The following is a 17453-nucleotide window of genomic DNA, read 5'->3' as shown; positions in this document are numbered from 1 at the left end:
GGATTCAGGATCGGTCGCTGGAGGTGGTGATACAGAAAGTGCTGGAGCACATCCCAATGGAAAAACAAAGGCTAGGAGAACAGGGGAAGGAGGGGCTGGAATATTAGAGCTGGGGACAATACAACAAAGATGCATTTCTTCACCTTCCACAGTTTCAATAATGAGGAACTCAGATATTTTAGAGGCAATTTGTTGTATTAATGGAACTAATTCATTCCTGGATAATTATTTTTCCAATGAATATTTCCTAAGACAAATTCAACCTTCATGTTGGGTAAAAGAAAAACCCAAACCAGTATGGTGTAACGTGACCTTACATTTGTGCACATCCTGGTGTTCTGTGTCAGGTAGGACAATGTTTCTTATCAAGCCACCGTAGCTCTTCATCTCAGTTTCTTTACAGATTTGACCAGTTTTAATAACTCCACGTGTGCCAGTCAGTGTTTGGGAATTAGAGGAGGGATGTGGCCAAAAAGCAGAGCTCATTTCCTGAAGAGGCAGCACTCTGCAGCCTGGGCTGTTGCTTAGGGTCCAGCTCACTGCTTCTGCAGCATCTGGATATTCAGAGCTTTCCGTGGCTTTCTGTGAATTATCTGTGAGTTCCCTTGTTTATTCTGGAAGGGGACATTTCATGTGGCAGACCTCAGGAGATGACAAAGACTTGCTGTAAAACCAGGGGCACCACGGTTTCAAAGCTACAGGTGGCTGACACCATCCGAAGATGGGATGTGAACAGGAATTATTACTTGTGTCTACACTGTGGCATTAACCACAAAGACATAAAAAAACCATGATAAATGGGAATGATTGTTTTTACTACTCCCAAGTGCTTGTCTGGATTTCCACCAGCACTGGCTCCCTGCAGGAAAGCAACAAGTGCCTCACTGAAGGATTACTCTGGAAAGGTAGCAGGGGACTGTCCTCAGAGGCAGCAAAATGCAGTATGACCTGCCTGGAGCAGCTGAGCTACTGAAGATGCCAGCACAAGGGTCAGGAGTTCTTTCTCTCTCAAGAGCCTGGTAGAAAAAAGCAACCCTGACCTCAGCAGTGGTTCTCCTGTGAAATGACTCTCCATGGAGAGGGTGAGGTTTTCCAGACCCTATGGCTCCAGCAACAACATGGAAGTGGTAAGTAATAACACCTTATTCTGGGGGAAGCATCCCATGGGCACAAAGGTGGACAGGGCAGGAATCCTGCCGCTGCCACCCAGGTAATTTTGATAAAACAGGACAAGGAATGGGGCTTCATTCCCAAGAGCTATGGGGGAGGAAGGGAGCTGAGGGATAGGCAACATCCTGTGAAAGAATGGGATGGGACCCCTATGCTGCACAGCACAGCAGAGCCCCAGGCCAGAGCCCCTTTTGCAGGGCTGTGAGCTCACAGCTATTGCAGTTTGGGTGTTTTCCCACAAAACAGCTGGCAGGAAAGTACCCATCATTCACAGGAAAAGCTCTCAGATTAGAGAACAGCCTTTCTCTGTCAAATCCTGGAGCAGTAAGGGACAAAGACAGGGACACACTCACACACTCCAGTGCTTAGAGAAGCCAAGACTGCTCAGGAATTTCAGAGCTGAGCATGGCCAGATGCTTTTATGGCTGGGCAGGGACCTCACAGGGGAGGACTTGTCCGTGCCTTTGAGGGCAAGTGTAACATCCCAGAATATGCAGACACACCTGGTGTGAACACACAGGCCAGTTCTGGTACTGAAATGCTGCAGGGCCCTTGGAATAGGCGGCTACCCACATCCAGGTATACAGCAAGTTAAAAATACCTTATTCCTCATTTCCTGTGCCCCACCTGTAATCCCTGAGCTGGCAGGGAAGGCAGAGAGGCTCCACATGTGGCCATTTCACTGTGCAGCTGTAGCTGATGCCAACAGGGACATCCAAGGGAAGAGGACACACTTAACTCTCCTGCTTTAACCCAGCTAAACACAAATTCTGTTCCTGATCAGATATTCACAGCAGCATTCTGGTTTCACCTGGATAAGTCAGTATTTAGGAGAGTTATCCAAGAGGACATGGGAGACAATCATTGTAATCTACTTCTGCCTTATCACAAAGCTGCAGGGTGTCAGCTGGTTTAACTGCTGGTCACAGTGTCCCACCACAGTACAGTAATCCCCAGAAGGATTTAAATCCAGTATCTCTTTAGGAAACTGATCTCAGAGACTGTAACAAACTTAAGTCTGTAAAACAGAAAAATACAATTGTGCAAGAACGGTTCTAACAGCCTAAGAATTATCCTTTCTCCCCTCTCTGGTGAGCCTCCATAATCCACCCAGTTTAGAGCTCAATTCCCTTCTTTCTCCAGATCCTATCTCGCTCCCAAGCAGCACATTCAGTTTTGCATCATCACACATGCTGTGGCCAGTGTGAGAAAGGGAAGCAAAGGAAGTTCCAGGAATGCAGAGCCCATCCTATTCCCACTGCACAGGGCTGCCATCTGCAGCACACACGGATGCAGGCTTCCAACAGAAGCAACTACTATTTTGTCTTATAAATAAAAAAGTTTATTAAATCATTTAGACTTGAAAGAAGTCACAATAATCAATGCACTCAACAATTACAGCAAGTGCATCCTGTACACCACCAACCCAAATGGATTGATTCTGTATTGTATAAATAAAAATTAACATATTTACAGTGAGAAATAAAAGCATGGCATTAGGCAGTTAAATTAGCAGATTACACAAATGCCTACCAGTTGATTTTTTTTTAAAAAGTACAAATCTACAAGATTACATACGACATGTATGACTTCATTAGGTTTAAATTTTCAGAATCACAACATTTTTGTACATAATTTTGACTATGGCTCTTCCAACCACTGCCTATAGAACCCCCCACTTAATGGCAAAAAGCTCCTTTTCCTTCTCTACAGCTTCATCCATATAAGATGCATTCCCTAAGATCTACTGTAGTGCAGAAGTATGAAATGATTTCCTCTAATGACAGGCTATGGACAGTGACAATATGTACAATTGTGGTACTTTTTTGCTTTAAAAATAGTGCAGATTCCCAGTTTACCCACCAGGGACAAAAATGGAGTCAAAGTTAATTTCAAAATCATCTTCATTTCACCAAAGAGCAAGTGACCCAGATAGACACTCACTAGGTTTAGAGACTGTAATTTGCTCTATAAAAATACAGTATTTTAATTCTATTTACATGTTACAGATCTCTCACTCACCCAGCAAGCTGACATTTACAAAGCTTCAAAAAAACCCAAGAAACCCCGCAAAAAAGGATAATGGAGCACAACATTGGCAAGCACAGCAGCTGGACCCGTCCGCTTCGGAGAGCAAAGGTAAGGAAAATGGAATGAGAAAGGTTTGGTTACTGGGCTTCGTTGGCTGTCAAAGTAAACGAAAATATGTCTAACACGTCTTACACATTAAACATGGCAAAAAAAGCTGAAGTAAACTATTCCCAAGATAAACATTCTGCATCATAGGATCCTTCTGCTGAACAATCCCTGTGAAACCTGCCGAGTGGAAGAAGTGATCCTGAGGATAGTTATTTGCTTGGTTGTCTGGAATGTTTATTTCCTGACAGACTCATTGTCCGTGACCTCTGCCTGAGCACGGGTTTGGGTGGGAGCTCCAAGTCTTCAAAGACAGGATTTTCTATGATTGCTGCAGCCTCTGGTCGTTCAGTGGGACTTGGAGAGAGCATGTCCTTCACCATGGTGTACTGAAAGAAAACACAACACATATTACATGAACCAATCCACAAACTCTTCCTCATTTCATGTCCTGGCTTAAGCCGTGGCTGTGTGAACAAGTGGAAAATCAGCTGCTTTCTGAGTTATTTGGGTGTTAGTGCTTTGGCTCAGAAGTTAGAAGTGCACTAAATATTTTAAAATGTATCACTGTGCATCTCTTAAAAGTGTCTTTACTGTCAAAGACTGAAAACTGTTTGGCAAACCAGATCAAGGTTTAACAGAGTTATAAAAAACTTCACATTATTTGCAATCAAAATAAAATATACATAATTTATATGTAATTTTAGATTCATGTTTAAGCCATCACATATTTAGCTACACTGACTTTTTCTCATGGGAAATTAGAATTTTTCCTTTAAATATACAAGTAGTTTGAATATTTGTTTCAAATTTAATCAGAATTAGTGTCCTGCTCCAGCTGAGCACAGCACAACCCCTTCTCCCAGGCAGCCTTCTGCTGTAAAGCATGAAAGGCTGGTCTCATTTGGCCACTCAAGCTACCCTGAACACCTGAGAGAATCTCAGCTTTTTACTGGGGAGGTTTTGTGCATCACCTCCTCTTTATCTGCAACCACATCACTTTACAAACCTGACTAATGAGAACACAGCACAATTTGCTCATGTGATTTCCCTCTTAGGAGGTCCAGTTTGGAGGGGATCCCATGCAGACATGGTGCAACCCAGAGCCTCTCCTTTACCTGTCTGAAACTCTGCACTTTTGGAACATGGATTTGCTGCAGGAATTCATGACAAAATGTATGTAAAATGAATGACTGTGAGTGACAAAGGAAAGCCAGGTAAAAATGAATTCCTGGAGGAAAACTGTGACAAAAGTGTCATCGTGCCCATTAATGTAATTATAGCTTTGAAATGTAGAGAAGTACTGGGATAGAGAAATACATCTTAATAACATGAAAGCAACCTGGTTTCTCCATTTTTACCTGCAAAGCAATTGGAAATTGAAAGAAAAAAAAGCTACAATTGTTAATGAAAAGGCTACAATTAACAGCATCAGATGTACCTACCTCTTGTGCGTATTTCTGAGTGAACAATGGTGGAAACTTCAAATTCCTAACATCACTTAAGGTCTGCAAAAATATGAAGAATGACATGTAACTCTTCCAAAATTCTTTAATAATATTACCCTGTCCTTCAAAAATATGCAAATTATGCAAAGAAATCAGCCTGCTGGAAAGAAAATCCTCTGTTTTAAAGTGTTGCTTTAGTAGTTAAAAATCACAACCTAGTTGAACAGGTGAGTTGCTGCTTCCCTAGGTATTGAGCCTGCAGCAGTACGAGTTGTCTACAGGAATTGTGATCCCTGTAGTTTTAAATCAGTCAGATACATAAACTTGTACTTCTCACTTTAGCTGAACAAAATCAACAAATGTGTGCACACCCAAGATGGCCTACACCAGTACCAAGACACATGAAGTGACTGTCTCTGCATTACCAATGTGAGCACCAGTCTTTGTTTGACATTTAAGGAGGAATGAGAAGATTTGTCAGCAGTTTAGAAAGCACTTGTGCTGGGCATTTCTGGGCTTCTTTCATACGAAGGCCACTGGCTCCATCTAGTGACCGTTCTTCCCATGTTCAGCCAGAAGCACAGTATTCAGCACAAACTTTTTTGGAAGCATCTCCTTTTACAAAAGCTTGAGCACAAAATACAAGAATTTTAAAGTTAAATCAAAATTAATTTCGCTATTACTCCATTGGAAGTATAAAGTGACCAGTTAATAGTGACGGGCAACAGCCAAACTCCTGTTCAAGAGAACTGAGTTTGATGACATTAAAACGCTTCAGAAAACTTTTCTCCGGTTCTCAGTTCAGTCTGCATTTAGTGATCTGTTTTCCAGCATGTCATTTGGAAATAAATTGCACTGCTACTGACTGCTCGCAGCTTGAGACAGAGGCAGCTCTCATGCTCCACCTCTGGGGATTTTTCCAGCCAGTTGTCACAAATTCCTAGAATTTGCTGGGTTACTTGGTCAGGCAGAGCATGTTTTGCTTCAGCAAGCAGTGCTAATGCTTGGCTGATGCCAATGAAAACCTCAGTGTAACAACTCAGAAATAACTACTGAAGTAGCCAAACTCCAGAAGCTGGCAATGAAAGGGCATGGTTTCTTTTTAGCAAAAAGAGTGAAATGAGTGAAAATCCTGGAAAGTCAGGGCGCTCTCTTGAAGTAAAAAATTCAAATTAGACGCAATTTAGGAATTTTCGTTCTGATTACTTACTTTGCTTCTGTTCTTAGGAGAGAAACTGGAAGGGCAAAGCCTGTAATCACTGCTGCAAGAGATCTGAGAATGCAGGATGGCCGTTTCCTGGGTATTTTGTTTCAGTAAAACTGATTTAGAGAAACTGAAACTGGTTTCATTGCCAGGGGTTCAAATTAAACACCAATTCCTCCTCTGGACTGTACTCCTTGTGCCATTAAAAGTCAGATCATTTTAATCAAGAGAATGCAACAGATGAAGTACTTGGTCAGGCTGCTGTTCAAGTTGTTTCTTACGTCACTGCTAAACCCACTCCATCTTCATCTGAGAATATAAGGCCCCCAAGCACATTTAAATGATAAATACAAGTTTTAATGACTCTTTCTTTCCTGTACAGGTCACTGGTTGTCACAGAGGAGAGACCTTTCTGGCTGTAGTCCCTATTCTCCATGAACTTGTTCCTGAGTAAGATGGATCTCACATTTTAATAGAAAGCAAGAGCTGTAATGCACCATCAAATATCTCAAATTCACATCTGGTGCAATGAATGTCATCAGTTATGGGAAGACTGTGCTTGAAGCTGAGCGAGACTCACAGCTAAGACTCCCTATAGGAAAAGGAACAACCATTTTTCACCAAGTGCTCTGGGTGAAAAAGCACTGCAGATGCAAATGAAGGAAGAAATAATCAAAATGCACAGCATGGTTCCAATTCTTGAATGAAAACCAAGCTGGTAGGCTTAAAGTCACAAGCTATATTTGTTGCTTGAGTTCTTGGATACCGTAGTTCAATAATTTCTCTTACTTGGCTTGACAACAGAGGAGCTTTGTGAAGAAATTAAAGCCTCAATTCAACTGCACACATTAGGAAGACTGCAGTTTATTTTCAGTGATTCAGGGGGACTGTACAAGGCTGATAAAGAACTTGTGCTCCTAGCTGCAAGGCTTTTCTCCAAAGAAAACAGGACAGGAACCTCTTGCCAGTGTTCCACCAAGCAAACAGCTGTTTTAAACAAATGCTCAAGCTGAAGATAACCCAACACCACACATACCTTGACCCTCTCCATCTGTGTGCTGAAGGGGTAGAGCAGCTCAAAGAGAATCAGTCCCAGAGAAAAGATATCCACCTTGTGTGAATAGGTGTTGCCACAGATCTGAGAAAGCAAAATCAGGGTCAGGGCAATCAAGCTACTCACTGGATTCAATTATCTACACAGTAAACAAGACCATTGCAAGTCCACCTGTGGAAGTCATCAGCCCTGTGCAGAGCTGAAAGCTGCAGCACAGGAGCACTGGCAAACTTCAGCAATGAGTACCAGGGAGCAAAGTCCTGATCCTCAGCTCCTCTGTGCTGCAAAGCAAAATGTTCCACCTTACTTAAACCTCATGCAAAAAAGTGTTTCCTTCCTCAATTAACTGGTATCTTTTACAGCTGCCTTCCTATACTGCATTAAAACCAAGAAAAATTAATGCATCCTGTCTGAATAATTAGCCACTATTTTTGCTACAACAAATACATATATTTAAATATTCATTTTAAAATTCCATTTAGCTCAAAACTCTATTTTGATGAGAAAGAATCTAAGTGACTTGATTGCAATGGTTTACAAGGAGTGCCTGATCTCGGAGCTCCCAAAAATTCAGGGCTCTTCCAGGCACAGCTTTGGAGAAGAGAGCACAAACCTGTTCCGGGCTCATGTAGAGTTTGGTCCCTACTTGTCCTGTGTGCCTGGCATAAGCTGGCATTGGGGTCAGAACTGATTCCTCCTCCTCATCTTGGTCCATAGCAGTCACCAGTCCAAAATCCCCAACCTTTACTATGTCATCCATTGTGAAAAATATATTGGAAGGCTGAGAAAACAAAGAGGTGAAAAGAAAAAGTAAGTAACAAACAAGCATCTGTGTTTCAGTGGTTACAACACTTGGTTCTAACTCAGAGCTGTCAGGGTTAAAAACACTCATGGAACTGCAGTTAAGATAGCAGTTAAGAATTGTAACTATTCAGGAAAAAGGAATTACTCCTGCATTAACCATTGTCTCTTCCTGAAACTCAGACTGCTCATTTCTTGTCATTCAGGAGAGGTTTAGCAGCAGCACACAGGCCTGCTGAGAACATCCCAGAGCCAGCACTGCTGGGAACAGCACAGGTAAGTTATCCAGCTCCCCATCACATGACACTTTCACACTGCATGCTGCAGTTCCATCTCCAGGGCTTTCGTATTTTAATCCTTACGTGCTAAAGTAATTTGCTGTATTATTAACCAGCACATAGCTGTAATTAACTAATCATCTTAGCGTTAAATTAGATACAAGGGGAACAAGGTCTGCTTTTCAGTGTAACTGTGCAGTTTAACATGGCAACAGCTGTTTGCATAACAGAATTAACAGTTTATTTTTGACAGAAGCTTAAGAACTTTGCAATTCAGAAAGGCAGCAACAGTGACGATCTGGCTTAACTTTCCTTTAGCTTGTTTGCCACAAACTTTCCATGGCTTAGCCTATTGATAAAAGAGACTGGAACAGAGATGTCCCTTTGCCAATGGTGCATATCCCAGACAGTTTTTCAAGAAATTTGCTTCCTGGCTGATAGAACAGCACCCACCAAAAGAATGATTATTCCCTTGAAATATAACCATTCCAGCTGGGTTACAAATAGAAACACAGAGTTTTGGGGGAAGAACAGTCTGATCCTGCAAGGGGAAGGAAGCAGTAAGATGCTGTACAGGGCCAAGCCGTGAAGAGGCAGGTGGTGCTGGGCAAGCTCCTCTCAGAGCTCCTGAAGCCTCCAAAGCTGGGAGAATATGGTCTAGGCTCTGCTGACATAAGCCCTACAACAGGAGCAGGCAGACAGATAAAAGGCAATATTTTTCCACATTATAGATAAAGGACCACAAAGCTGACCTTCTTTAAAGTCCATCTGACTTCCTCAGTTGAAGACAAACCCATTGTGAGCATGAGAAACAAGACAGAGAAAAGGCTTCTTGTTTTTTTTTAAGGCAAAGGCCACCTCTGAGGGAGGCACTAGAGAAACAGTTCCAGAGTGCTCACATCCTGCCTCTGCAACTGCCTTCTGAGCCAGGTCTTATCTCCTACTGTATTTCCCTGCAATGAATGTCCAGCCCTCTGGAGTCACAGTGCATTCAGGGCACAAAAGCCACTGTCCTGTAAACCCTCAGCATTTCTAGGCTCTGGCTGAAGCATTTACAGAGCACCCACCCCTCAGAGCACACCAACATGGTCAAAAGTCTTGATATCAGAATTTTAATGCTCAAGGAACAAACATCTCCATTAGGAGTTTGTATCCCATTGACTTACTCTCCTCCAACAAACATACAAGTTAAGATTTTCTTGCTTCCTGGGGAAAAAAAATCCTCATAACAGAAAGTTTATTTCAATACTTCTCTGTCTGGACACAGACTGTCTCTGAACAGGCTGGCACAGTTTCTACAAATAAGGGAAATGGACTCTCTGCTATTACAAGATACCAGCAAAAATAAACAATCAAGATCACATTTGGGAAAAGAAAAAGCCTAAGGGAGAAGCACACAGTTTTGATTTAAATCATCAGAGGAGCAGAGTCAAATATAACCACCCTCTAGTTCAGTTATCTAGCCACCTGCACAAAGAAATTTTTCTCCATATTCTTCAGTCAGAATAAGAATTCTCATTTTTTCAGAGACATGAATAAGCTTCTCACACATCTGGAATACTCTGTTTAATTCAATTAATGCTGCAAAATGTATCCAAGACTGTTCTTGCAGTTCTGTGAAACTGATAATTTCTTTTGAGCTGCCAAGCATGACCGACAGCTTATCCTAGGAGTAACAGTAAATGCACTTGACAGACAGACTTTCATTTCTGCACTTCCTTTCTTCAAAAGAATTTGAACTCTGACCTCTTCGCTTGCCCACATAATTCCTGCCATCTTGTCATTACAGTATCTCTGATTAGCAGGAGCCTAATTAATGCATTTTTAATGTGCACTGTTAATTAAAATATTTAGATTACTTCTTGGATCTTTTAATAAGCCCACATAGAAATGTATTTTCACACAGATCTACCAGCTTTTGTTGGTGCCAATGGGAGCAAGAACTGGCCTCTGCTATCACTGAGCTCTGCCTGTAGCCAAGCCAAAGCAACTTTGCAGGTTATTCACTTGTTAGTGCTGGCACCAACTCAGGGCTGCATGACCAATCCCTTGGACAAATTGCAAAATTAGATGAGATCTCTTCCTAGGACCTTCTGAAAAGTATGGAAAATAATTAAATAAACTGCATGTTGTTTTGACCAAATTAACACATAACAGACAAATAAACTTTGGGGTCCAAGAATAACACCTATACAAGCACAGAAAGTTTCCTGAAGGAGAAAGCTGTTCATCCAGGGAGACTGCTTCCAAGTTGGTTATACCAAGTAAACAAAATTAAATCTCTTGTTCAAACTGCTGCCAGCACTGAACTTTTAAGATGTTCCAACAAAACACTCCACACCTTTTGACTAAGACGAATACAGTTTTAAGTGAAGATCTACATAAGATTTACTGAACAGTGAGCTCAGTGAGACTGCAGAGGGCTACAACTGACAGTATTGTTAAGAAAGGTTATTAATTAACATGTTTAGCAACATATTTGTACAGGGATTTAATTATTTTATGGTCAGTTTCTCAAGCACTAAAGATTTGTCAGATAACTGGTTCAAGGTAATTGCCTAATGCTGATGGGAAAAGAAAATACTTGGAAGGACTCATGAGTTTTTCTAACTCTGACATATCCTTTGAGGATTATTGGATTTGAACCTCCTTTTAAGTTTCAGCAAAATTAGGCACTAGCATAGAAGGATCATGAACGAAATGAAAGAGAAAGTACAAGTTACTCCTGACTTCAGTTACACTAAACACCAGAGGTGTAAACCACCTTTCCCATTCCTCACTGTCTGGATGCTGTGAGACATTAAAAATACTGTGAATCCTTCAGAAAGCTTCATTGTGATTGCTGGCATTGGCTCACTCCAGGACACTTTACATTTCAATCCCAGAGCAGTAATACTTAATTTTTACTTTCTCTAACCAAGAGCAATACTTCCCCTTTTAGGCTGTATTGCTATAGAAAGAAGGAAAATACCAGAATTAGAATCACAGAATTATTTAGGTTGGAAAAGACTTTTAAGATCAAGTCCAACTGCAAGCTCACACTGCCAATTATCTGCTTCACTTGAAATAGTAGAACAGGATCCAAAATAGCTTTGTCACACAGCTCAGCACTGAATAACCCTGTACAAAGAACATGAATTAAAAATACCATAGGACAAATGCCACTGATCTGTGCCAGGTACAAGAAGTCTTTCTTGTAAGAAAGACTTTAATTGCAGTAACAAGTGATGAATGTTTATTTCCTGGAGTACTGCGCCTCCACATTATTGTACAGATATTAATTCAGCTTTTTGAACACCCGTGCTGAGGTCACCGAGAGGAGTCAGCTATTTTGGCAGGCTTTGTCTCCAGTGCCACATTCCTCCCACATACAGCAACCTATGGATACAAACCTTGAGATCCCTGTGCATTAATCCTTTGCTATGTAGAAAGTCAACAGCTTCAGCAATCTGCAGAAAGATCTGCAAACACTCTGTCCTTTCCCTCTCCTCTATGGTGCATCTTCTGCTCATCCAGTCTTTAAGGTTCTCTTTCCGGCAGAGCTGCATCTGGATGTACAGATACACCTTTGGAGAGGTGGGTTTGACTTTTTCTGCAGTGTTTTTAGAAAGGTCCAGGCTTAAACTTGTTGGCCTTGGAGGAGAAACAGAGAGGGGACTTCCTGAAGCAGATTTCTTGTTATTAGATTCCTTTGTACTTTTCCCTTTATCCTCAGAAGGACTCTCATTATGTGAAACATCAATTTTATCTTCCTTACTAGAGGCATTTCCACAGCCAGAATCCTCAAACACAATAGAGGAGGAGGTCCCTTCCTTCAGATGTACAACAGGAACAGCTGAAGAACAGATTTCTAAGGAGTGTCCCAGCTCATTACTGTTGATAGTACTGTCTTCTACATCACAGCCTGTAAGGACACTGTCCTGAAGGTTTAACAGTGGATCTTCTGAGTGCTGCAAGTCCCTGTTGTCTGTGTCAGAAAATTCCAGAGGGGAAAACTGGCTTCCAGATGAATCTGACTGACCACAGGGTATCCCCACAGACCTCACCCTCTTGGACGATGCTGCAGTAACTTCAATGTGTTCCTCTGTTGAAAATGGTTCTGTTGTGATCTTAAATGATGGGACATCCATTGGGCTGGGAGAACTGAGTGGCCAATCAGTGCTGGAAGATAAAGTTGAGAGATCAATACCAGAGAAATTGCAGTAGATTCTGATTATTCCACTAGAAATGCACTTCAAAAGGCCAGATTTTAACAATTGCTACCCCTGACACCTGCGTCATACCTCAACAAGGAATGACTGCCCAAGTGTGGGAATCACTAATAACCAGGATTTAGCACCTGTGTCATAGAAAGGATAATGTTTTCTCAAAAGTGTTGATAAAGGAATATTTAACAAGCTCTACTGCCTGGGTTCCTAATGTGCAATCAGGCTCATCTTCAGTTTGCAAAAACCCAGCCCTTTGGAACACGCACTGCAAGGACTATTTAAAGTGCCTTGGAAGAATTACAGCTGTGAAATGTTAATTTGATGCCTGAAATATAAAGGTCGCTGCATTCTAAAAATTGTGAGGCACGTTAAGATGCTATTATGAAACCACCCAGCACTCTTGTATTAGGCCTCATTCTATAAATGCCAACATACACCCACTTTTTCCTCTCTCTTCACATTCTCTAACTCCTTTATCTAATTTTCCATTTTTAATCTTTTTCTACCAAGCTTCACAAATCATCAGTCTGATTATCCCTCACATATTTCTGCTGAAATTAATTCATTGAGTACTGTATCAGGTCCACCTAACTGAAGACAATGAAGAGAAAGAAGGCAGTAAAAAGGAACAAAGAAGGCAGAGATGCCAAAGTTTGAAAATGAACCACAGCAACTGGTTGAATGCTTCAACCTTCCACTCACTACAAGATTCAGTTACACCAGTTCAATTAAGAACCATGTGATGCTTCCTAAGCTGAAATAAGGACTTTAACACAAGAGAGAACTATAAATCAAGAGGCTGATATATTTTTACCTGTTCAACTGAAAAGTTGTCAGGCTAAGTTAGCAACCATCTCTCCTAGATAGTCCCTCCATCTTCCCAGATCTTCTACCAGTTTTCTAGTTCTCTTGACAATCTCAAATGCAATTGTTAAAAAGAGCCCCATGAGTTACCTTTCATCTTTTAACCACTGCTCATCCATCTTCTCCTGCCATCTCTCAGGGGGAGCTTCCAGCCATGCATTGAAATACCGAACAATCCCTGGATGCTCAAGCTTAGCCAAAGCCTTGACTTCCCTCATGACCTTTTCACGAGCCAGCTCCCTACAGTTTGGGGTGAGCAGAAAAAGAAACATGGTCACAAAAATCAACAGCACAGCACAAAAATTTTAGCAAAAGGAATTTAGTCAAAGCTGCCCCAGTATATACCAGGCCAGTAGTGTTGCTTTTCACATCAAAACAAAAGTATGTCTGAAATTCCCCAGAGTAACTCCTTTAGCTTAGAAGTGTGGAGGAACAGAATGTGCTCATAATGGCTCAGTATTTAGTCTTCCCTTTACACATAATTACAGGCAGCAAAAACAAGAAGGAAAGGTTCATCTTCCTCTCAACTGTTCTTAAGGACAGAAAAAGGATTTTAAACAGAAATATTCTACAGGGATGTAGAAGACACTGACACAAAAGACAGACAGCAATATCTTAGTATTTGTTTTGTAATTGGCAATAGGTAAGGAGATTGCATAAGGACTATTTCTGTTCTGTGAACAGGAAAGCAGACAGCCTTCAGTCTTACTGAAGGAATAAGACTATAACTGGATCAAATAAAGTCTGATGGTTTTATTTAACAGTTTTGAATATGCTTGGAAAAGAAGAATTTAGGCTACCTTAAATCTCTGAACAAAACCTTTCATCTTAAATGGTCACACTTATTTACCACATTCAAAAAAAAATAATAATTCTAGATTTCATAGCTTTACCCCCTCCCTCTTGCTGTTCTAACTTGAGATTTCCAGAAGCAGTGTCTCCCATCTCCCAGTAAAAATAAGTGCTGCAAGCTCTGGGTAGGGTAATTCAGCAGCATGTCTTGACCACCTATGACTGAGAGAAAAGGCAGGGGTTGTGGGACAAGAAAATGAAACAAATGGGCAAATGGAGACAAAAAAGTAGGTGAGGGAAAGAGAAAAGAAAGAGGAGATGGAATCAGAAAGGCAAGGAGAGGAAGGAGAGAAGCAAATGAAGAACACTACAATAACTGGTCCTGTTCACAAAGGCTCCATTCATCAAGGAAATCCCCATGGAGCAGCATCCTTACAATGGGATCTACTATGCAAGTGTTTTAGCCAAGCAGGTCACCTCTGCTGGGATTGCATATGCCCAATTTTCTATGCCAAAACTAAGCCAGCCCCCCATTAAAAAGTATGTCATTCATCCTAATATAATAGCTGAGAATTCAGTTGAGGAGCAGATGGTTCTGTGTAAGATGGGATCTCACCAATCATTCATTCTTCTGTGTCCCAACAAACCTGTTCATTACCTGTTGGGCAATCGGATCCTCTTGATGGCATAGTTGCAGTCATCCACTTTATTTCTGGCTTCAAAAACCACTCCAAAACCTCCACGACCCAGACACTGAATTGGTTCAAAATCTGTCAGATATCTGGGAACAGAGGGGTATGAGGAAGGGACAGAAGAAGGGAGGGAGGATAGAGGAGAAAAATGCATTAGTATAGACAGAAAAATAAAATCATTTATGACCATGACTGAAGTAGCTCTGTACAGGCAAAACATGCTGAAGGATTTGCAGAATTTCTTATTTTTTCCTGCTCACCCACTGTGAGCAATTCCCTATCTATGAAATGGACAGCTGCTAAATATCTATTTATGCAGAGTTTATCACAGGCCAGCAGGATTCATTCTGCATGCACTGGACAAACTGAAGAGGTTTTTCAGATCACTATGTTGCATACCTACTGGATCCTGAGTATATAGCCCACATTTCTATAGCTGAGTATTTTCTAAATCATGATTTGCCTTTAACTCTACCACAAAAAACTGTTTCTGCAACTAGTCCTTCTAAACATTCCATCCAAAACATCACTGTTCTTAAATATCACTACTTTTCTTACTTTTCCTCATTTTAAACACTCCAGTTTTTACTTTCACCGAGTTACAAATGTACAGGAAATGGTCACATTTGCTCTAGAGTATGACATGCTCCTATTAAGCCTTCTGCCTTAACCAACTCTTTTGTAAAACTAATAACCGTTTTATTTATTATTTATTTTATTATTTTATAGACTGCTTATTCTGCAGAGTATATTAAATGTCATCTATTTCCATCTGCTACTGCCTTTCTCTGCCTTACACCATAAACACATCCACGATTAAGACCTACAAGATCCATAATTAACATGATTAAGACCTACAAGGATCAATCTCTTATTTTGCGTATCAGCAAGAAATATGAGAGCAATACTTCTGATCACATGTAATCTGTTGACTCTCTGGAATTTTGCAGACTAATCATAACTGCAATGTCCCACAAGTAACGGGGTCACAGAGTCCTTTGTGCCAGATGCTGATTATCCTGCAGAGGACTGGGAGTTCCTAGGAGTTCCTAGGTAAGAACAGGTGAACACCTACTCTTTCTATCTCCAGACAGTATTAGCAGCCATACTGATTAAACACCCTGTTTATGTTGTGTTGAACAGACCTCACCTTGACACATATCCAGAGTTCTTGGCATCACTCCAGCTGTTGTCTTTAATGTCTCCACAAGTGGGCTCATACTTACAATCAGTCTGACACTGTGTTTCAGACTCCTTCCGCAGCTAACAAGGATTTCCAAAACAAGAACAAAACAAACAAACAGACAAAATCAACTCCTTGAGTGCCTGAGACTGGTTTGTATCCTAGACATGGCATTAAATAAATATCTCCAGACACGTCAGAAGCAGTCTAATCTGCTTGCTGAAGCAGTTAAGCAAATTGTATGTGGCAGCTGTCAGCCTTCACTTACAGATTAAACAATAAATTTAGGCTTTTGATATTGTTATCTCATTAGTTATTAACTTATTAATATTACTCATTGCAGAGTCCAAACTGAAAGAAACAGCTAAAATAATTCCTTCTGTATTTGGGATTCAGAAAAAAATACTTACTCTGCTGTAAGGGTGGGGATGGAAGAGTTTGCGCACAATAAAGGTTGTGGCCACGATACAAAATACAATGGTGCCAACAATTTCTTTCCACCAGTGAAGAAGAAGAACAGGATCCTTTTTGCGAATGTTCTTGTAATTTGTGTCATCAAAAAATCTAACAGTGATCTGATTGCTACGTTTATTTCTCTCCCTCTTGTAGTAGGGTAAGTAATAACCATTATCTGTGTATAAAACACACAAAGAGAACACAGACTTACTTGCAGGTACCTACGAAACAGCTTTGGCTTCTCATTAATAGGTCTCAACAGACATGGGGTGTTTTCATTTTCATGCCCCTTGATTTTAAATGGCACATAAGCAAATTCAGTTAATTAGGGTTGTAGACAGCAACTAGGACTTCCTAGCTTTGAATCAGAATATCTTCCATATGGAAAACTTGTGACAATCATCCTGAGTCTCCAGCACTGTTAGCAAATCCAGAAAAAAGTAATTCCTAAGATTTTTCCACTGCAAACAACTCTCAATAGCAATAGCAGCACACACAACAGCTCTTCAGTAGCAATTCCTGGCACTTTGTTGTGCTTCACATAGTACCTCCATCGCAATCCACGAATCCTAGTTAGAGCAAAAATTTCCTAGTTCATTAAATATTAAAAAAAATGCACATATTTAAGGTCAAACAAATGGTCATTTATTGAAAATCACAGATAATAAAACCTAGGTATCTGAAACACTTCAAAGTCTGGAACTTCACCTACCATACGGGTACTGCAGAACCGACAGTGCTCCATTGCTGTATTCCTCATGGGAATACTTGTCATTGCTGAGACACTTATCAAACTCATCAGAGCCCACCAGCACTGGAGTCCTGGAAGGAGAATCTAAGCATAGAAAAGACAAAATTTTCTGAGATTTATTTCAAGTACAGACTGCTTATTCTGCAGAGTATATAAAATCTCCATTGTTTGTAAAATTCTGTTCTCACATTAATTTAAAGAGAACTCCAGTTGCATAATCTTATAAAATGCCTCTTGAATCGGATCATGAGAAGTAAACTTCCTAGAAGGAAACATTACAAAAGGTACTTTAAAATAACAGTTCCTTAATAATTCTCCCCCTTGACAAGTCAATTCACTCATATTCACATCACTGCAAAAAACTTCTTCCTCTTTTTGTTGAAAAATTTTTTTAAGAAGACCAAACATTTCATTAC

The 17453-nt window shown here is 40.7% G+C and overlaps 1 protein-coding gene across 1 annotated transcript in view; it reads right to left on the bottom strand.

Annotated features, from left to right (window-relative positions):
* Window positions 1-3056: 3056 nt before the first annotated feature.
* Window positions 3057-17453, bottom strand: part of EIF2AK3 (eukaryotic translation initiation factor 2 alpha kinase 3) — a 41377-nt gene continuing 26980 nt past the window's right edge. The window contains exons 8-17 of the mRNA XM_005517928.3: window positions 16999-17121; window positions 16241-16461; window positions 15798-15910; window positions 14614-14736; window positions 13254-13403; window positions 11484-12252; window positions 7626-7793; window positions 6995-7096; window positions 4752-4814; window positions 3057-3695 (exon numbers count right to left, since the gene is read on the bottom strand). Coding sequence (XP_005517985.3) covers window positions 3519-3695; window positions 4752-4814; window positions 6995-7096; window positions 7626-7793; window positions 11484-12252; window positions 13254-13403; window positions 14614-14736; window positions 15798-15910; window positions 16241-16461; window positions 16999-17121 — 2009 coding nt within the window. The 3' untranslated portion in view covers window positions 3057-3518. The remainder of the gene's footprint in view (window positions 3696-4751; window positions 4815-6994; window positions 7097-7625; window positions 7794-11483; window positions 12253-13253; window positions 13404-14613; window positions 14737-15797; window positions 15911-16240; window positions 16462-16998; window positions 17122-17453) is intronic.

Source organism: Pseudopodoces humilis, chromosome 6 (assembly GCF_049639895.1).
Source record: "Pseudopodoces humilis isolate 2021_Gansu_Grassland_sample_001 chromosome 6, ASM4963989v1, whole genome shotgun sequence".
Taxonomy (NCBI): domain Eukaryota; kingdom Metazoa; phylum Chordata; class Aves; order Passeriformes; family Paridae; genus Pseudopodoces; species Pseudopodoces humilis.
Note: the sequence above shows the minus strand (reverse complement) of the source record. Positions and strands in the feature narration are given on the sequence as shown.